General features: G+C 40.1%; 1 protein-coding gene and 1 long non-coding RNA gene across 7 annotated transcripts in view; one reads left to right on the top strand and one right to left on the bottom strand.

Moving 5' to 3' along the window:
• Nucleotides 1–316: 316 nt before the first annotated feature.
• Nucleotides 317–21670, bottom strand: part of HACD2 (3-hydroxyacyl-CoA dehydratase 2) — a 91899-nt gene continuing 70545 nt past the window's right edge. For 2 of the 6 annotated variants that reach the window (XM_060150464.1, XM_060150470.1), the window contains 4 exons: nt 10420–10541; nt 8187–8365; nt 1759–3318; nt 317–1061 (listed from right to left, as the gene is read on the bottom strand). In XM_060150464.1, coding sequence (XP_060006447.1) covers nt 3236–3318; nt 8187–8365; nt 10420–10541 — 384 coding nt within the window. In that variant the 3' untranslated portion in view covers nt 317–1061; nt 1759–3235. The remainder of the gene's footprint in view (nt 1062–1758; nt 3319–8186; nt 8366–10419; nt 10542–21670) is intronic. The other 4 variants (XM_060150465.1, XM_060150468.1, XM_060150466.1 and 1 more) reach the window with 4 other exon arrangements.
• On the top strand, nt 6458–9304 carry LOC132521150 (uncharacterized). The gene is made up of 3 exons (XR_009540750.1): nt 6458–6716; nt 7833–7883; nt 9158–9304. It is a non-coding gene; the product is annotated as an uncharacterized LOC132521150 (long non-coding RNA).

Here is a 21670-nt window from a genome sequence, read left to right as displayed (position 1 = left end):
TCTTTTACTGATTAATTTTTTATTTTTCTTGGTCACCTATATGAGGAATCTGTCTTGTCCTTCTGCAGCCAGGTTGGAGACTGGCTTGGTAAGCTTGAAGACTGACTGGTAGGAAGAATGACTTTTTGGAAACCTCTTAATATAATCTGTTTATTTTTCCTGTAAGTGTAGAACCATTAGTGAATAGCAGAAATAGATTTTAAAACTGTAAAGAAAGAGCTGGAATCCGTTAACAGAACTGTAACTCTTCCGTAATCCTACAACACCATTCTCAGGCCAATTCAGTGTGAAAAATCACTAGACTCACTGGTCAGTATTTCAAATCCAGGCAGAGCACACACCAGTTTATTTTGAAATGCAACACAGATCAGTATTTTATGAATACAACTTATTACTACATTATCTGGTAAAAACAGCTTCCAAATGCATGCATAGAAAGTTAAGCATAGTCTTTGAACTCCTTATTTCTAAATATACAAAAAATACATTTAAATTATATAATTTTAGTGAATCAAAGACTTATAAAATTACAGTTTTGGTTTTCCCAACATAGAAAAAATATAAAAATGACTATATATACGGTTGTATAATTTTTTACCCAAATTTCAAAGGAGCATTATGTACTGATATTGTCTTATAACATTTTATCTGAAACTCAGAATTGAAAATAATTTGCAGGTTGTACCACATCAATGCCAACCTTTTATTATAAACGAATAACCAGAAACATGAGTGGAAGTGAGGGCACAATCTCTTCACATGCCTTAACGCTACATTGTCTAAACCCTTCCTGTCAGAAGTTTGCTCCAGAGGAACGTTTTCATCAGGAAGGATGTGCTTTATTCCATGACTAACTCTCCACGGTGCCTTTGATGATAGTCAGTACGTGTTAACCCAACCTTAGCAAATAGAACACAGCAAGATGCGGATTAGCAGCTCGTGTCTACAAAGCACTACTGCATACCTCAAAGAATTTTCTGCCAGAAGGTGGTACCCGAAGTGGGGGATCTGAAACACCCAATCAGGTGGGGGGCTGGGCAGTTGATGCCTTTGACTGTGCCCTGAAATGAAAACGGTAAGTCTGACAAAATACCCACCAAAACACCACCTTCCTCATTCACACTTTATAAGAAGATGTGACATCTGGTGGGGTTAGATGTTCTCAATTCATAAGAGAACACCACCACTTCCAAAGAGAAATGAATTCATGTTAGAGATAAAGAAACCAGTTACTGAGAGAGGTGACTGAAGGACACGGTGGCATGGCTTACTTATCTTCAACGAGCATTTCAAATGTTGATGGACAAAAATGCACACTGGGGTTGAGACCCTTTTTGAGAAGGGAGTTGTTCGCTGCGTTCTTGTTGCCAAAGTTCAATTTGATGCATAACCACTATTTGTGACAGGCTGTTTTTCACAGTGACAAATTATAATAGAGAGGCCCGAATAAAAGCCCCAAGCCAGCAATCCTGGAAAACCTACATTTCTCATCCCATCTTCTACAACTATTCCAAAAACAAATGAAAAAAATCTTACTCAAATTAATAATAAGGCTAATATAACCCAAATTGATTCTATTTTATAGTAGAAATACATTTTTGGAAAAATAAAAAGAAAAAGCATGAAAAATAATCTTTCCCACATATTTTATTTATCAAATACAAGAATAGATTCTAATCTCAACACGCCCAAGTTAAGAGTGCTAACTTTAAGCAGAATTTTAATGTTTAATTCAAAAATAATTTATTACACATCTACCTGCATTAAATTATAGGCTGCATATTTTCTTCTCATTTTCATCTTAATTTTCAAGCTTCTATGAAAATAAGCATTTAAAAATTAGTTTTCCATTACGACACTTCTAATATTAGCAATTATATTTTAATTGATAATCAGTCAGTTAGCTAGACTTTTACAGATCAACCAATTAAAAAAAACGGGGGTGAAGTTTGCACAAAGAACACTCTGTGTTTAAAATCTAATGCACATCTAAACTTGGGCTTTACATTTTTATCCAACCCTTTCCTGAAGAGCCTTAAATGCACAGTTTAGCAATTAAAGTATGGCGACATGATGTTAATTAGACAATGTCCATATGTCCAAAGTATTTCTTGGCTGATCCAAAATGTGGGGACAATACTACTTTTAGCTCATGACTGCCCAACTGGAACATTTCACTGCCTCTGGACTTACAACTTGGTGGGAATTACACAGGACCATAATTAGGAAAAGTATCCAAACAGAAGAGATGAATGAAAATGTGAAGGTAAAATAATAAGGGCATATGAACCCATTCCTGACTGTTCTTCCAGACTCCATTTTTAGAGTAACGCCTTCCGTGTGCTTTCGTTAATGGATTCTTTACTCCTGTGCGACTAGACTGGCGTCAGGTCCCTAAGTAAGAATTGCTCTTGGCAAACACCCTGCTCAAGGGTGTTCTGAGAATGGTACTGTGAAAGGTACTTGTCGCTGACTAGTGACTGAGCTTTCCCTTTCTGAGAACTGTCATTTTGTTAAAATATGATTGAGGCTGAGCCCCAGATAAAGTAGCTTCTCTACAATATACACATACTTATTAAATTCAGGCACACTTCGTAGTGGCAGGCAGTAATGACTCGACTGAAAACAAACAAAAGGGTTCTAGCTGTTTTCTGATTATAGGCACTACTCCAAAGTTTCACAGACATATATACATTGTATAAGTCATTCACTAGATAGGGGGGAAGGTCCCAGCCATAACTTCAGAGCATTCCAGAGGACAAATGGCTTCCAGCATGCAGTCAAGCACTTTGAGAGGGAATGCTAAACACACTGCAGACTGAAACATAGCTGCTGCAAGCTGGGCACTGAGCGGGCGCAACTTCATTACTCAGACTGTAACGCTCAAGTATTTAGTATTACAGATCTTTATTTATCAGACACATGAAGGAAACAGGAGGATAAAAAACGCCAAACCCCTTTCCAGCGCCGTCATAAAGTACTGGGAACTTCTGGTGGAAAGAACATGCTGAGATGGACCAGCAAGGATGTTTTATGTAACAGCTTTTGTTTTGTTTTTTATAAAATCCCAGGCCCACGTGACACTGGATTTTGGTTTTTGTTTTGTTTTGGTTTTTTTTAGTATTTTAAAAAAAGTTCTTACTTATTTTCTATGAAACGTACTGGGAACAGAAAAAGTCTGCAGCATCTTTTGTCATTGGAAAGTTTGTTTCTGGGGGTGTGCAGGAAGCAGGAATTATTCAAATTTCTTGTGTTCTTCAGTATGAGAAAGGACCTTTCTTCTCTGGTGTATCATGTGGAAGTATAACTGGGGAAAAACTGGAAAGAAAAGAAAGAATTCATTAAGGAGATGATTTAAAATCACATGTTCTATGTAAAGCACATGGACTTGAGGTCCTCTCTGACTCTCTGACCACTTTCTCTTTCAGCAACTAAGGAAGGTAACAAAGTAGGCTTGGAGAGAGAGGAAAAACACAGAGGGACTGACTTTCCCGCTTTAGCCGAGGGGGAAGGGTAGTGTGGACTGGAATGACAGACACTACTGACATTACCATTACCAATCAAGATGCCACAGAGACGCCAAATGATACTCTTTACACTCTCTCATATTATCTTCACATTTATTCTCTGATTCCCCAACAACTAGGGGAAGAATCTAGTGATGGAGTTATTATTCCTGTTCACAGAGGAGGAACTCAAGCCCCAGAGAGGATGGGCGCGTGCCTGGGGTCTGACAGCACATCACTGACAGAGTCAGGACCAGGCTCGGGGCTCCTGACTCTTAGTCTCGGCCTCTCTGTTACTGCACTGTCATCAGGGAGGATCTCCTGAAAGTACTTCCAGAGAAAGGCTGTTCTTTGAGTGGGAAGACTGAAGAGGGGGAGGAACGCTGTGACATTTGATCTGAACACCACTGAGCGAGGTCTGGAAGAGGAAAAAGTCCATATGAAAAGCAAGCCCTCAGGCACCGGAGATTCTGTTCTTGGTCATTTAATAGATTACTTTAAAAAGGACTGGTTCTCAAATGAATAGGGTGGTCCTGCCTCCCTAGGGAGTCTTTAGAAATGCGGGTGGGGGGAGAGTATTGAAGGGGGTAGATTACTGGCATTCAGCACAAGGGGCCAGGAATGCCAAAATCCACAAAGTATGACAGTCCCCCATGACTAAGAACTGTGTCATCCCAAATGCTTATAGTGTCCCTGCTGGGAAATGCCAGTTTAAACTACCTGACCTTCACAAGGTTACTGTAAACTGGGGGTTCAAAAACCATGTGAAAAACTCCAGTGAGATGGTCTTGGATGTACACTATCCCTCCTTCCCTTCCCAACCGCTCCAATCTCTATTTTTTAGACAGTAACCTGTGTTTTGGGGGAGGTAATTTCTACTACTGCCAACTCTCCTCTCACAGTTTCTTCCTTTTTAAATGGATTCCAAGTTGGCCAAATGTCAAATGATCCTCCCAAAGTACTCCAAGACATCAGTGGGTGTGTGCACACAGATCTGACAAACTGCAGAGGAGGCCCCAGTGCCGAACTGGGCTGCCATCCACTCCACTCACTATTTGCAGGCAGGAAGTTATTCACAGAAAAGACCCAGCTTGTGCATAAAATTCAACAGTGAGAGAACTATTTTGGTATGAAAGCCAGAAAATTTGACAAGCTCTATAATCTAAAAACTGGAAGTAAAGATATAATTAAACCATAAGGAATGCTAATTGTAATCATTTGAAAATGTGTGGCCAGTCACATTTCTACAGACCTACTTTAGTAAAGGGAAACTTTGAGGCAAAGTACACCAAGGACTTTTCCACTGGCTGCATTTGTTATTACGCCACTCATAAGGTGGCTGTAGCCCCACAGGCTCTGAGGGAGGACAACGATCCAAAAGCCATTCATTAGGCCCTTAGTGGCAGCAAGACAGCCAAGTACACCTTCTTCATCCCCCAGGCAAGGGCCTGCTGGCTACAGAGGGTCAGGGGTCAGAACTGGAGAGCCGATATGGCCCTTTCATTTTTTTTTTACATCTTCCAGAGGTTTCTCAGTGCCCAAGAGAAAGGAATGTGTGGGGGAGGCCAGGAGAATGGGGGTACTTGGGTTGGAAATTCTCTACTGCTCTGAGAGTGACTCCCTGGTGACCAGAACTTGGGTGACACTGTCTCCATCTCAATTACCCACAAGTTCACACTGAATCCAACTACAGTGGCTGAAACAATTCCAGATGCATGGCTACTGCTTTTAACTACACTGAAAATCTCGACCTGCCAACGGGCCATTTAGAAGTCTACCCTCTGCTCTTACAGCTCAGGACATGGAGGGTGGAGATGGCGGCTGTGCACGTTATGTGTGTCTGGCTTGGCGTGTCGGAGTCGGGGTAGGGAGCTGTGCGTGTCACTGGACCCACCTTCCTGTAAGGAAAGGGGCTCTCTTAAGACTTGAAGGCTGAGAGCAACTGGAAATGCTCTGCTTGGGGCAAGTTTCTTCTGTTCCTCTAAAAATCAGAGGTGCGGTTATGGTTACTGACAACGTGGAGAGTGCCCTGCTTCTTGGCGCCCTCACCCTACTCATTGTTTCTCATTTCTCTCAGCCTTTTTCTTAAGGCTATAGCTAACTTTCTACAGCCTTTTTAAGGCTATAGCTAACACCCCTATAGCTAACTTTCACCAATTTGCACAAGGATGGGGGGAGGTGATGTAAACAGGACTTAGATGTCTACTGAGTCCTGTGGATACTGTACATACTCATACTGCATCTGCAGCAGAGGAGGAAAAGAGCATCTTGCAAGGGACTCCAAAGCACCTCGATATGAGAAAACTCCCATGGCTGCGGCTCATGGGCCACACACAATACGGGCTATGTGTGCACCAATGCAACAGCAGGTCAGGACCATAATGAAGAGGCGCTGCTTTATGTAAGATATGTATATCATTAACTCCCCATTAAAGAGGGTTAAAAGAAACGTAAGTTGTAGAAAGGAAACCAAATTTGGTAAAGAAAGCTGCATTATCAACAGCAACCTCTCCTAACTCTGCATTTTCTTCTCATAAATACCAAGTTTTGGAAAGTTGGAAATGTGCAGCTGGCTGGAATGAACTGTACAAACTGGTCTCAGTATTAACAACCTAAACAACTGAAAACATTCAGGGCCATTGGCTCAGGCCAGAAGCATAGTGAGTGCCAGCAGACACAAATATGGCCTGCATGACCATCCTGACTGGGGCGGGGAGTTAGGGATTTGGAGGGAACCTTTTAATCCCTGTCCTTGTTCTACAAGAGTTAAGCTGCCTTAGAAATGAAAGAATACAGCTTTTAACCAAGCCAAGTTCTCTTATCAAAAAGAGGCTGAGAATGGAAGAAGGGGGAAGGATTGAGGTAAAAGCAGACGTCTGTTGAGAGGAGAGCGCTGCCCTACCCCCTGTAAGACAGCTGGCTCTAAGGTCTGTGTTTTCTCTCTTTTCAGGCCAAGAAGGACAATCCCAGAGAACTGGGCTTGTTTTCCTTCAGGAATCTTATCATCCTATCCTCCTGTGCTTGACCAGGCCCCTTCGCTATGCTCAGAGGTCAGCAGGCAGAAGCAAAAGGCTGGGCAGCACTGCTTGCCCACCAGAGCACAAAGAAGACTCCGAGGTGCAGACAGACACGGGCTGCCCTGGAGAACTGCTCCTGGAACAGAGCCCCTCCTCCTCTTCCACAGACAGAAAACCTTGCAGCAACTCTGAGGTAGGGGCCCCAGATTTCTGACAATGACACAGCACCTTGTTATTGGTTTGATTTCATGATATTCTCCTTGCCCCTCTCCCAGTTACCCAATACAGCATCTATCGCCATTCAAAGACTTATGTTGAATTTAAATAAATCCTGTGGTGCTCGCTGGGATATGTGTTAGCCTGGGTGTGGCAAAACTGCAATTAGGAACTGTTGCTCTAGAGACTGGAAACGAAACTCTAGGGGAACAAAATTAGAAAGGTGAAAAGCTCTAAGTTAATTTTTACTACTTAAATTTTTACACTCTTCCATATTTATCTTTTGTTTGAAAATCAGCTACCTTTTACATTGGAAGAGAGATGGCCTTTAGCCACCATGGTTCTAGCACCAGAGAGGAGGACTTGATCATTAATAAGAGTAGAAAATGAGTCATGTAGCAGAACTGCATCCAAGAACTTCTCCAAGATAAACGTTCACATGAAATCGGGGTGGGCTTTTTTTCTCACAACGCATGAAATGCAATTTTCCACAGGGGGACACAAACATGTCACCTATGACTGTTAGGATGATTCATTCTGTGGGCTGAAGAAAAATCCAACCCTCCAGGCTGAATTCAACCTGAGGTTTAGGGGAGAACGTAGCATCTCTCTCACAGACTAAAATAAGATTCAGAGTCACAATGCCTATGGAAGTAGCTAAATGAGAAGAAACATTAACTTTACGTGTCCTTGGGTAAAACAAGATCCTTTTGGATATGTGGAAATCAATCATAGGATTGCAACTGAACATCAGAATTTGAGAAAAGGAGTAAACAACTCTTCCTCAGCAAACGTGACTCATTTCAGAGAAGCCTCAAACATGGCTTTTTCTCTCTGTTCATGTGCTGATAGACATGTTTGATTATCCATATATTTAAACCTTCAGAATTATTAAAATAATTGGAAACCATCCTTAAGATAACACTATGTCCTATTCAGATGGCTCTGTTTATTTCCAAACAAGAAAGTAAGAAATATAGAAAAAATAAATTAATCTATTTTTATTTTATTTGTTTCTAGTTAACTATCAATTCCTTAAAAGTGAAGTAACTGTCTATTTTGATACAGTAAAAATGTAAAAATCTCTTTACAGTGTTTTTCAAATACCACAACAAGCAGTTCTCAAGAGACAGAAAAACTCAAGGTAAGGTCTTTAATGGCTTTCCACTCAGTACTCTCCTCCAATAGACAGTTAACCTATCCTGGAATTCACTGTTTAAAACACACACTGAGAAGGACTGCATTTTGGCAGCTGTATTGAGAAGGGTTCATCTTTATTCAATTACTACCAGAGAAAATTCCCTCTGACAGTCGGCATTCAACAAAAACCAAAGCGTTCCCAATAAATTAGATTTACGGTGTAAAAACAACCAAAGGCATTTCACTCTAGTTATTCTTGAGCCAATTTCTGAAACATAAATAAATATATGCATAAACATCTACTTACTTGGAATGTAGGAGATCATTATCAGAATTAGGAACGCGTAATAGTCAAAAGAGAAATTGTATTTGTTAGGTAAACTGATGGAGTATAGGCCAGACTGTCTGACAAAGGGCAAAGCGGCATATATTGTGAGCAATTCTCCTGACACTCCCATTGGGTACAGCACAATGAAAAGCGTGTACCTAAAACAAAACAAAACATTCATTACTGAGGTTCGAAGCCAGCTTTAGTAGAAAGATGCACCCCCACCAATACTGATTACTTGGTAGAAAGCTATCGTTTATACATCTCCCTGTTTACCCACTGCTTAAATTCAGGTTTTACAAGCCAGTTTTTGAAAAGGGCCAAAGCAAGTATGCTTCTGAATGTTCTAAAAAAATGTGTTTGGTCAGCCTCAAAATTCGGCCTAAATAAACAACTCTTCAAAACAACTCCCTAAAATAATTGAGATGATGCCAAATATTGGTGAAGTAGGGGCACTGAGTCATGGTTTATACTGAAGGGTCCTGCCTCGTGGGGTGGGGGTGAGTTTGCGGGGGAAGGTGTCAGAGCATGGTGTCTAGGAATCCCTACAATCTACACCAAAGTCTGGTCTGTGGACTGAAAAAAACAGCACATCCAACGTGTGTATACTGCTACAACTTTTCAAATGTCTGTATGTGCTACTGTGAAAAATAAAATATATCATAATTTTAAAAGACATTAAAAATTTTTATGATAAGCCTTTAGTCATTACATAATTTTCCAGTCAAAAAAACTACAATTACTATCACATGGGTGACTCCACACAATTTTTTTCACTTTAAAAAAAGGAGTTCCTCAGGTTTCAAAAACAATTCAGAGAGGTTCATCCTATGGAACTAACGGAAAGCCATTCTGAGGTGTAAGTATTGCTAAAGAAATCACCAGCTCAGATTCTAAAAAGCCTTTGGCTGTTTGTGGCTGACAATAAATACTGGGCTCTCAATGTCCAGGTACAGGAATCGTGCTGAGAAATCTGTGACAAAAGAAAGACATGTTCTCCATTGCTACCTTCAGCCACGCTGAGGAGGATGGTGGAAAAGACTCTTCCATGGGCCACAGAAGACAATGGACAAAAGAATCTTTCTCTAATTGTAAAATCAGGGTTTGGTCAATAAACTTTCCCTATAACCAGGATAGACAGCTTTCACAAGTCTGCCCGGCTTGGTTAGAAACTGCTATATTATTCCCATTTTCCTAATACAAATGTTTATTGAAAAAAAAGAAAAGAAAAAGGAGAAGTTCACATGCTTGAAATGTTGGAGACATTTGGTTTATGTCTCTGTTTAATCACTGGACTCATAAATTGTCTAGGAACCATCGTTGCGGAGCACAGGCTCCGGATGCGCAGGCTCAGCGGCATGGCTCACGGGTGCAGCCGCTCCACGGCATGTGGGATCTTCCCGGACCGGGGCATGAACCCGTGTCCCCTGCATCGGCAGGCGGACTCTCAGCCACTGCGCCACCAGGGAAGCCCCCCAAGGACAATTTTGCTCCTTTGGCTTTGTCACTCCTTCCTGTAGTCATTTCTCACTCAGAAAACTGCTCACAACTGTGTCACACATTAGTTCAGATAATTAGATGAACTATCAGCCTTTTACACAATTCATAACAAATATTACTGCTAAAAATAATCAAAGCAAACTAAACTGATAATATGCTAAAACTGCCATGTAACATTTGTTATTAATTAAAAAGTAATTTAAGAGTTATCTTGTTGGCAAAATTGAGACAAGAATTGGACTTGGTCCAAAATCCATCAAAATGGCAGAAGCTCATCAGTAAAATTTTCTATGGACAAAAAATGCATGGTATATCAAATCTCTTTTGAATAATTTAACTGAAAAGAATTGATCCCAAGGAAATAAGTAGAGATAAAAAATTTTAAAGTGTTTCTATTAATCAAAGTTATGTACAGTCACTTATTCTGATGAAATCTACAGATCAGATTTCTACCTAACCCGTCTCACACAATTTCATATTTATTTACTTATTTATTTATTGGCCACGCCGTGCAGGTTGCAGGATCCTAGTTCCCCGACCAGGGATCAAACCCAGGCCCACAGCAATGAAAGTACCAAGTCCTAACCACTGAACCACCAGGGAATTCTCACAATTTTATTTTTAGAAATAAAAAATAGTATTTAGGCAATAAAGGAAAAATACAGTGATAGATCACTTCAAAAGTTAGTCTTCATTCCCTGTACTTCTTTACCTGGCCCATTTGATGAGGTACGGCAGATGGTTTAATAGACTGAATGTATAAAAGGAGTAACGGATAATTTCTGTGATTGTCCAGGCAATAACAAACAGGAGGACACTGTCTTCACTCTGTACCTGTAGGAAAAGGAAGACAAAAGCAAAAGCAAACACATAAAACATCTTAACAAAGAAGCACTCACCATGTGGGGAGCCGAGTCCCTCACCCCCCTTACAGAGCTGGTGGGTTGAAGAAGTCGACACAGCCCCTGGTCTTTATTCTCAATGGCCATAGCACAGCACAGAAAGAGCTTACCACATAAAGGAACACATGCATGCCTATGACAACAATTGTGTAGAGCCAAGTGAGAAGGAATGCGGCTTACTGATGAGTAAGAGAGACAGGGAGGGGAAATTATATGAGCTGTAGCCCACAGGGAGAAACACACACGATGAGTGAGTTTCTGCATGTTCGTTTGCTGACCTGATGTGGAGAATGTGAACTGGCGTTAGTAGGAGCCAAGAATGGTTAGGTAAGATGGCAGAAGGGTGAATTGGTGGAAACCTTGGGTTCCATTAACAAGAATTTTAATTTGATTTGCATGACAACTTGGAATCCAAGGAAGTTTCAAAGAAGGGCAATATAATGATTAAAACACAACTGAAGCTAATTCCCTGGGCAGGATGAATTCACGTGAGGGAGGCTGGAGACCAGCTACGAGGCAGGGCCCATTTATTCTCTCCCACTGGTGACTTCTGCCTCCATGAGGCCTGGTTTAACTCAAGGATTACAGAAGCTTCCATGCTGATCACAGGAGGTGGCTAAAGCCAGAAGAGCTTTGGAATACTTAGCCTCCTCTGAAGTTGTTTTCATGCTGAAAAAAATATATACTTTTTTTTTAACTTAAAAAAAAATTAATTAATTAATCACTTAATTTATTTTGGCATGCTGGGTCTTCGCTGTGGTGTGTGGGCTTCTCTAGTTGTGGTGCACGGGCTGTAGAGTGCATGGGCTCAGTAGTTGTGGCATGTGGGCTCTCTAGTTGCGGCATGTGGCATCTTAGTTCCCCGATCAGGGATTGAGCCCGGGCCCCCTGCATTGGGAGTGTGGAGTCTTAACCACTGGACCACCAGGGAAGTCCCCAAAACAATATACTTTAAACAGAGCTCCTTATGTATGTTTTTTAGGGGATGTTCTCACTAGATGCCTTAGACTGCAAATCTTGCATGAAAATTTATTACCGTGGTATTAACTTTCAGCACCCCCTCTTCCCACCCCAGCTAGGTTATGATGATCCTTGGCACTTGGAAACCGATAATAAGAAACAACCTTGCACACCAATTCACTTATATTTTCTTACATTCGAAAAGAGCAGTTAGAGAGTTGAATGTGAATAAGAAATTCCACTGAGGAAATCAAACAAATTTCAATTACAAGATGGATCGTCTCTGTCTTACTCCTAACATCTAATACAACAAAGGTATGGCATTCTAACCTTAACTTTTGCTTCTCTGCATTTGCAATGTTAATTTAGCACTTACATTCTTCCTCAGAAAGTGTACATGGAGTGATCCACCTACACAATGAAATAAGTAGTCATTTACATACCTATTAACTAAATTGCTCTCACAAAGAATTTCATAAATCCATAGTTACTACCCTCTAAAAATAATAAGAATTTTATACTGTCAAGAGCAAGGGTACTTTTTGTTTTCCTGGCACTCTTATATTAGCCAAAGTAAAGCAAAAGCTAAACCCCTCTAAAGCTTTCATGTTTCATTTTTCAGTCTGTCCCCAAATCCTTGCTTAAAACCCATCTATACTAAAATATAATTTCAGAGCACACTTTGCTTTTTGATAGACTTTGTAATCCTCCTCATCTTAAAGAGATATGTTTTTACAGCTATGGACTGAAGCCTTCCTTAAAGACCTTTGGGTTAAACAAGAAGTTCTTCTAATATTTTGCATTGTAATCGTCTTGAAAGCAGGGAGCTTGTTTTATTCATTTTTGATTCCCAAAAGCACTTTGTGATTTTCTCAAGTAGGAGCTCAACAGATATTGGTAAAGCAAAACAATTCAATCATAATCAGTGGCCTGCTTTTTGATACCTGATATTAGTTTCTACGGAGTCTTAGAGGCCTTCAAATAAGGGAAAAGCAAACAAAGAAGCCCCCCCCGCCGCCCCCCCCCTGCCCCCCGCCTCCCACTCTGATCCAGCCTGCAGGTTATTTGATTCACTGTCCCACCGCCCCATTAGACTATAAACAAAAGAACTGTAACAAACTCAGACTCAGGATGAATGTGAAAACAGTCTGTTCCCAGAATCCAGCTGTGAAGACCATGTCACAATTTTAAAAAGACTAAGGATGGGGAAAATGATCATTCTGTACAAATGATATCTTCAGATCAATAGGAAGTACATGTTATTAGGGAGGGGCTCACATAAAGTCAGAGATCAAGCTTATCTAATTTGCAGATAACTATCCAATAACACAAAATAGGGGTAGAATGGAATGAGTTAAAACCAGGAAGATCAATGAGCAGGTTTGGGCTAGGTTGACCAAAAATGTCTTGAAGCCATGTTTCAAAGCTGCATGTTCACAATCATGGCACACACGGGGGAATGGACCGGGGGCAGCCTGGCTGGCCAGGAAACCTTCCTTTGCCTGGTGCGGTGAGCTGCGTGTTGGACCCTCCACACCGTAGACAGCAGGTTTCAGCCCCCTGCTCTACAAAGGGAGAGGAGGCGTGGCGAGTGGGTGGCTTGTGTAATTTAGCCAAGGGAGTTTACAAAGAAATTCAAGCTGGAGAAACAAATGGGTGCAAGAGAAAAACCTTTACAAACAAATAGCATCACCTGTTTGCTTGAAAAGGCTCAGGGAGCATCAGTATATGAAAAGCTGTCATTTTTATTACATTCAAAGAAAAACAGCTGGTGCCACATAAGAAAATCGCTATTGTAGAAACCCTATTCTTCTTAGCATTTTGGAACCTACTGCTTACCACTCTGGTTATTTCAAAGAAATCCCCTGGTCATGCTTTCTCTGGTAGGTGTTCTTTCCTCTTCTTGATACCTTTTTCATTTGTGAAGAGAACAGATTTTGGTAAAATCTCGGAGGTGAGAACTAGAGTCTCTTCTCGGCAGAACTGTGAACAGTATGTTTATCTCAGTCTCCTCTGGTTGCCATAATAAAATACCATAGTCTAGGTGGCTCAAACAGCAGAAATGTATTTTCTCGCAGTTTTAGAAGTCCGAGCTCAGGGTGCCAGCATGTTTGCTTCCTTGTGAGGAACGTGAGAGAGAGAGGGAAGTTCTCTCTAAAAATATGTAAAAGGTATCATGTGCAAGGATATTAGTGCCTTAGAGGCATGAATCTCATCGTGAAGATCCCACCCTCACGACCTCATCTAAACCTAACCACCTACCAAACGCCCCCCCTCCAAATACCATAACACTGGGGGACTTAGGGTTTCCATGTATGAATTTTGGGGGACACAATTCAGTCCAAAGCGTCGTTTCAGACCAGGTGTTGGCAAACTTTTCCTGAAAAGGGCTAAACAGCAAATATTTTAGGCTCTGTGCCATATGCGGCCTTAGTCAGGTATTCTTTTTTGTTGTTTTTTTATACCCTTTTAAAAATGTAAAAACCATCACAAATTGCAGGCTACATGTAGCCCACAAGTCAACCTTGTTTTAGATTCATTTGACTCCCCCAACTTTCCCTGTCTGTTAACCTCTACAAATATCATTCTTCAGCCTTCCTTTGGCAGACTCTGCGTGTGTGTGTGTGTGTGTGTGTGTATGTGTTGTGTTTTGCTGGGGGGTGGGGGAGGCAATATATCTATAACCAATGGATGCTATGGAAAAAGGATGTAGTCTTAAAAGAATACATATAGGCAAGTTTTTCATGTTATGTCATCTTAAAATCTTAGTAATCTCCTTATGTTTGTGATAAAATATATATAACTTAAAATTTACCATTTTAATCATTTTTAAGTGTATATTTCAGTGGCATTAAGTACATTCACCATGCTGTGCAACTATCACCACCATCCATTTCCAAACTTTTTCATCATCCCAAACAAACTCTGTACCCATTAAATAATCTCTCTCCATTTCTCCCTCCCTCCAGCCCTTGGTAACCACCACTCTATTTTTAGTCTTTAAGGACTTACTCATTTCACAACACTGTAAATCAACTATACTTCAATTTAAAAAAAAAAAAAAAAAAGAACTTGCTCATTCTAGGTACCTCAGTTAAATGGAATCATGCAATATGTGTCCTTCTGTGTGTGGCTTCTTTCATTTAGCATAACGTTTTCAAGGTTTATCCATGTTGTAGCACGCATCAGAATTTCCCTCCTGTTAAAGGTTGAATATTATATTGTACGTAAATACCACATTTTGTTTACTGATTCAACTACTGACGAACATTTGCATTGCTTCCACCTTCTGGCTATCGGAATAATGCTGCTGTGAACATGGGTGTACAAATATCTATTTGAGTACCTGTTTTCAATTCTTTTGGGTATACCTAGGAGTGGAATTGTTAGATCATATGGTAATTCAATGTTTAGCTTTTTGAGGAACTACCAAACTGTTTTCCACATTGGTTGCACCATTTTACATTCCTACCAACTGTGCAAAAAGATTCCAATTTCTTCACATCTTCACCAACACTTGTTATTTTCCTTTTTTCTTCCTGACAGTAGCATCCTAATGAGTATGAAGTGGCATCTCGTCGTGGTTTTGATATGCATTTCCCTAGTGACTAGAGATGCTGAGCATTTTTTCATGTGCTTGTTGGTCATATGTGTATCTTCTTTTGAGATATGTCTTTTGCCCATTTTTAATTTGGGGGGGAATAACCTCTTTTTAATAATTATGATCACAATAGCAGTAAAAATAATTATACCTAATAGTTACTGAACTCATACTACCTGCCAAGCACTTTCTAACATATATTACCTCTTCGAACCCCCATTTTACAGATGAGGAAAGTGAGGTTTACAGAAGTTGAATCCAGGTCTTGTCCCAAAACTCTGAACAGTTCTGACTTGTCTTCTTGGGCTTTAGACATACACACACACTCCCCTGTTGCTGTGGGGAGAACATCTCTCTTGCAATTGAGGATGGGGAGGTGAGGGAGAGGCATAGAGATGGCAGGTGTAAGAGATGGCTAGTATGGTTGGAAAATCAGTGACATGTTGTAAATAAGTAAACTGAGCAAATAAATCAATATATTAAAAAATGGACTTCTCACTGTTGGAATAGGTATTTACAAACATGGAAGGGAGTCGCTAGAAAGAACACCAAGATGTTGAATTGTAATTGGAGGAATCAGTATGAGCTCATGATTTTATGTGTGTGTGTGTGTGTGTGTGTGTGTGTGTGTGTGTGTATACACATATACACACACAGCGATGTAAATACTTTTAGATATACACGTGTATGAGTATATATGCATATAGATGTATTGATACATATATGTATATAGTAGCTTTCTCTACTGAGAGGACCAAGAAGCAATAACATCCCAGTAGCGAGGAGCACCTCAACTACCAGATCTTGGTTCCTAAATATACCATCCTCCACTAAAAGGAACCAGGCTCCTTGGCATAATGGCTGATTCCAGGGCTGGGGCAGGGGAAGTACAAGATGATTCTGGAAATCTTTTTATCAGAAAGTAAGGAAATGCTCAAACAATGATGAAGACAAGTCAAAAGGACAAGAAGAAAGGGTTCCCACTGACCAAATCACAGACAATTTTAGCATCAAAGTAAATAACAGATTACAATCCACTGGATTATATAGGAATTCACAAGTCCAAACTGATATAAATAAAATAAATAAATGAATAAATGAGAGAAAGGGAAAGCTATTCCTTACAGTAGGATGCCAACTAATACATGGAAAAGAAATGACATAAGTAGAGAATCACCATTTGGTAGCCATCAGAGAGGTGGCTGATAGAGACCAGGAATCATTCCCGAAAAATACTGATCAATAAAACAGGGAAAATGGTGACTTGAAGGTGGAGAAAGCTGGCAGGCACCAACAGAAGCAGGTGATTGAGGTCAACATCACCAGGGGTGGGATGGGTATAGTCATGGTGCTGCCACCTCATGTGATACCCTGAGAAGAGCATGGCACCATTTCTCTGGTATTTCTGCCAAGAATGCATGGCTTGAACTGGTTATGAGGGAACACTGGATGGATCTAGGCTGAGGGTCACCCTAGGGAAATTAAGGCCTATACTCTTTAAAACTGTTAAGGACATGAGAGACAGATCAGGACTTCTTAGTCTTAGACTGAGGGGTCTAAAGAGATCTTTCCCTGTGTATCCTGGTGCTTAGCACAATACCTGGAGCATAGAAGATACTTAGCAAATATGTGCCATCCAGGAAGGGAAAAAAAAGGACACTTAGTTTAGACAGTTAGTGAAATGTGAATGAGGCCTGCGGATGGGACCATAGTATTGTATCAGTTTTGGCTTCCAGACTGGAGGGTTGTTATGCAGGTGATGTAGGAGAGTGTATGAAACATGTACTTGGGTGACAGGACGTCATGTACAGCTTGCTCTCAAGGTTCAGAAAAAAATGAATGATAACGGGTAGATAAATATAGAGGAACAGGTGACAGGAACAGGAACAAATGTAGTAAAATGTCAGTAGTCGGGGAATCTGAATGAAGGAAACATGAGAGTTCTCCGTACTGTTCTAGTTCAAATTTTCTGTAAATTTGAAATTACTTCTAAAGAAATTATTTTAAAATATCACCTGACAGCTAAGCAACCACTTTGGGGACATAATTAGAAGCAAACAATATCATCTGGTTTCTATAAATTGCTTTTGATATGAAGCCGCTAAATCTGCTGGAAGAGGCGGGCTCCATAACCATAAAAGAAGATACAAGAACATTTATAACGAAGACTACCAATAAGAGCACACTTGAGAAGGAACAACAGGTTTATTGCTGATCCTAAATTTGTATCGACATCACTATTGTCTTACACTGTAAGTACCCCAAGGGCAGGTCCGAAAACTCGCTTTGAAAAGGGGTTAGGTTACTTAAGAAGCAAAATCAGACTTTCAATAAATGCTTTAGATTAGGATAATAATGATGATTAAGATAATGATAACTCCCATTTAGTAGGGCTAATTATTCCTTAAGTATGGTAAAAGTAATTATGTCTAAATTTTCACCAGCTAACTGTGAAACCATTTTAGTAAGTATAAAAGAATTCATTCCTATGGGAAGTCAATTATATCTCTCTTTTAAAAGTCAATTATATCTCTGCTTCAGGACATAGAATTCAACACAGTTGTGTAGAAATTTGTCACTATAATTTTGGGAAAAGATTAGGTTACATTATAGCTAATATGTACCTAACATTTATTGAGCACTTACTAAGTACCAGGCACTGTTCTAAATGCTTTATATGTATTAACATATTGCATCCCCAAGACCACCCCATGAGGAGGGACAACAGGGCCTGGGAGACTAGAACAGCTCCTCAGGAGCTAAAACAGCTGGGCAGCGGAAGCGTGACATGGTGCCAGCACCCTGTCTTTCCCGCCTTGTCAGTTATCCCACTCTACCGTACTGCTCAGTTCTGCTCCTGAGCAAGCCCTGTAAGGGCAGCACCTGTGATTTCTCCTTCCCATGCTTCCTAGTGCTTAGCACAATACCGGAGCAGAGAAGGTACTGAATGAGTATTCTGACCCATCTGCAGCCTGGCCTGCATGTTCTCTGCCTTGGTTGGAACAGCCTTGGGTGAGGAGGGCAGCTCCCCAGGGAGGGTGAGGCCACAGGGCTGCTGCCTGGATGGTGACGTCAGCAGAAGGTTCGGGCTGGGGCACTGGACAATTCTGACGACAATCCTGGTCCTTTCCATAACTTTCTGAAGCTTTTTTGAATAAAAATGTAACTCACTTAGTTATCTGCTTAAAAGGAATGTCATCCTTGACAAGAAGTTGAAATGTAATAAATATTGACATGTGGTGGTTTAAAAAAAAAAAGATGTCTGGATTAGCGTCTTTTCACATGGTAATTTCATGTGTAAAGTGTCCTTCATGATTTAGTGTTTATTAAAAATCCATGATAGGGTACACGGTAAACAAACCAGAAAATAATATTCCTTTTCTATGGAAAATGCAAGTTATATATTAATGTTCTTCCCCTTTAAAGGAGAAAAAAATGTGCATCTACATAGATTTTTCTTAACCTATAATGACAAAGGGAACTGGTTAAAAAATTATTTTCATTACAACACAATAACTAAGGACTAATTTTTGATATGGATGATGGCCTAGTTAAACGTTTTGGCCTACGAAAACAAGTCTTGGTCATGAAATTAACTTTTCTGAACATGCAATGAGAAAAATGTATAAGCATGCGGTAAACAAGCAATGCATGATCAATTCTATATTTATGACAGACATGCAGGTCTGAATGCTAATATGTTCCCATTAGTCCAACTTTAATGCTACTATCTGCTCAGCCCATTTCCTGGGAAACATGAAGGAAGAGTGGCAGGTTCCTACCACTAGCCTCTTCTCCAATCATTGCAACTCTTGAATTAAACAGACCTCCAGGCTTCCAGGCTGCATATCCTTATCTCTCCCAGCCTCAGCTTCCTCACATGGAAACTGAGGCAATATTTGCCTTTGCATGGTTGATGTGAGGTCAGAAAAACCTATCAAATGCTTAGTAAAATGCTAGCCATTTAATATACAGCAGTTATTACTATTATTCCATGAAAGAAAAATTCAATTCAACAAATCTATATTAAGTTTCTACTATCTATGCTAGCCACTGCTGGGACCCAGTACAGGTTGGTGGCTGCCTCTTAGGCTTAATTAATTACCAAGATGATATTTTGTTTGTTGTTGTTTTGCTTCCTGTTGGTAAGTGTTAAAGGCATTAGCCTGTACCAACTCTGGGAGGTCTAAGGATCTCACCAGCTGCTAGCCTTTCCCAATGATCTTCCTGAGTTCTGTTTGATTTCCTCACCTCCAAAGAGCACATTATTAACTGAAAAGTTTTCATGCAACTATTTCCTTCAACCAAACTCAAACACGAGGACTGCATCAGAATGGGGTCATAATTAGTCCCACCTTGATCATACATACCCAATACAGTCTGAGTATTCTACGAAGCAACAGTCCTTTAACTACAGCAAGACAGCCCGAGAACAGTATTCCCAGCAGTAGGTTATTGTGGCCACATAGGGAGAGCTGGGGCATACTCACCCCACTGTCCGCCCCAGACCTCTAAATGTATCATCCTAGAGTGCCTACCCAACACTCTAGAGGGGACAGGATTGATCATTGTCAGAAATGTAACTGACATGGTCAAAAGAACACGAAATTGGCAATATACACTGTGAAATGTCAAGGTTCTTTTGTTCTATGATGGTTTAAGAATTGCAAAAATGTCAGTAAGACAGAAAATAAAAACAAAGGCCCCAATGAAAACAAACAAACAAAAAAAAACCCCAAAGGCTATGAATACCATCTCCTGGAGCATAAATATTAAAACAATGTCCCATGATCCTGGTCCACAGATACTTTGAGTTTGTACAGTGCTTTAAAAAATAGTTGAGCCAGTTTTTTAAGTTAGAGATTTCACATTAGAAAAAAAAATCTGTATTTCTGCTTTTTCTTAAAAGAGCGACTGCATAACACTCGATCGATTTGCCAATCACTAGCTGAGGTGAGCACGGCCTTTCTTCTGAGATGATGTACACCCTCTAGTCATCATATTCTGCTTGAACTTTCCTTTAACACCCACCTGTGGGACAGACATCTGGTGCCAACTGATAAGCTCTGCTACAGATGGCGAACTGCTACACAAATGTAACATGACTATTTGAAAAACTCCAAAGTTTTAAAAACTATTAAGTAGTATATAAAAACTTGGTTAATTTGATTAGTTTTTACACTTGAAGCTCTCAACATACACTTCTTTGAAGCAGTAACCTCAATAAAAGATTCCCTAAATTTGACCTAAAAAGACAGCACCAATGCAGAAGGCAAAAGAGATGCATGATTATCGGATTTTGGGTTATCCTGGTAATTTTTTTGCCAGAGAAAAATATAGTAAAGGGGAGAAGATGCAACACAAACGATTATGGCAGCAATTTAGAGAAAAGTCAAGTTAAAAGTCTTTAATGCATCAAGCCTAATAATTAGTCTCCTCCCTCCCTTCCAAATGCAAGCACACCCTCAGCATGCTTCCACACACAACCACACATGTGTATCAAGTCACGTCTTACAAGCTCCCAAAGTGCACCAGGGTCACTTCAGACTGGAAAAGGGTCCTCTCTCTGGAAAATGCAGACGACTTAGTAATATGCTTTATTTTATCCACGATGCATCACAGCTTTTAAATGAGAGCTTCTTGACTATATAGGGTTTCTTGATATGGGTAGGTAAAAAAGGCTATTGAACCCTCTTCCCAGAAGCAATAGAAATACACTTCATATATATTTCATAGGAGCAGGGGGAAAGGGATGATTTCTTCAGGTTCCCCTGTCATCTTCAAGATTCCCACTGAGACCAGTTACCTGCTGCATTCACTGTGCAGGTCAACTATCAGGAGACTGAACGTACTGGTATTCTTGTCCATTTATATATTTTTAATTAAGTTATCTGATTCTCCATATTAATGCTGAAAATACAGTTATACTGAAAAAAGCTACAGCATATAAAGGACCGATTTGGCAAAGGAGCAGATAATTTAAGAGACAGTTCCTCCTCCTACATATTAAAAAAGTTTTCCAATGAATATTTATCAATGCTTTAAAAATGCCACTCATTGTACCGTGGAGCACAGCTGTTTAAAAGCAGTTTATAGCTAATAATTTTTAACTTTCCTTGACTTTGCTGACATATTTTAGCAATGCTCACGATGTATGCCACCAGCTCACTTTTACAGTGTGAAATGAGAATCTCTGAGCTCACTGGGATAATAATGTTGACTGTATTTCTATGGTATCTTTGAACTCAAATGGGAGAGAAAAGGCCTGTGAAATGGTTTTCAACAAAGGCATATGTGGGACATGTTATCATGGTGAATCCACTGCAAAGGCCAAACTGCAGGTCTCTCAAAGGTAGGGTCTATATGGCCTCTTGCCTCACCAGTTAATCAACTGCTACCTCTGCAAAAGATGAGAATACCATCCACACTGCTTCCCACACCTGCAATCAGGATTTTTATGACAATTTAATCTAGAGTACTAAACAAAAAATCCCCAGATT

This window comes from Lagenorhynchus albirostris, chromosome 5 (genome assembly GCF_949774975.1).
Source record: "Lagenorhynchus albirostris chromosome 5, mLagAlb1.1, whole genome shotgun sequence".
Lineage (NCBI taxonomy): Eukaryota > Metazoa > Chordata > Mammalia > Artiodactyla > Delphinidae > Lagenorhynchus > Lagenorhynchus albirostris.
This window is presented reverse-complemented; position numbering and strand designations above follow the sequence as displayed.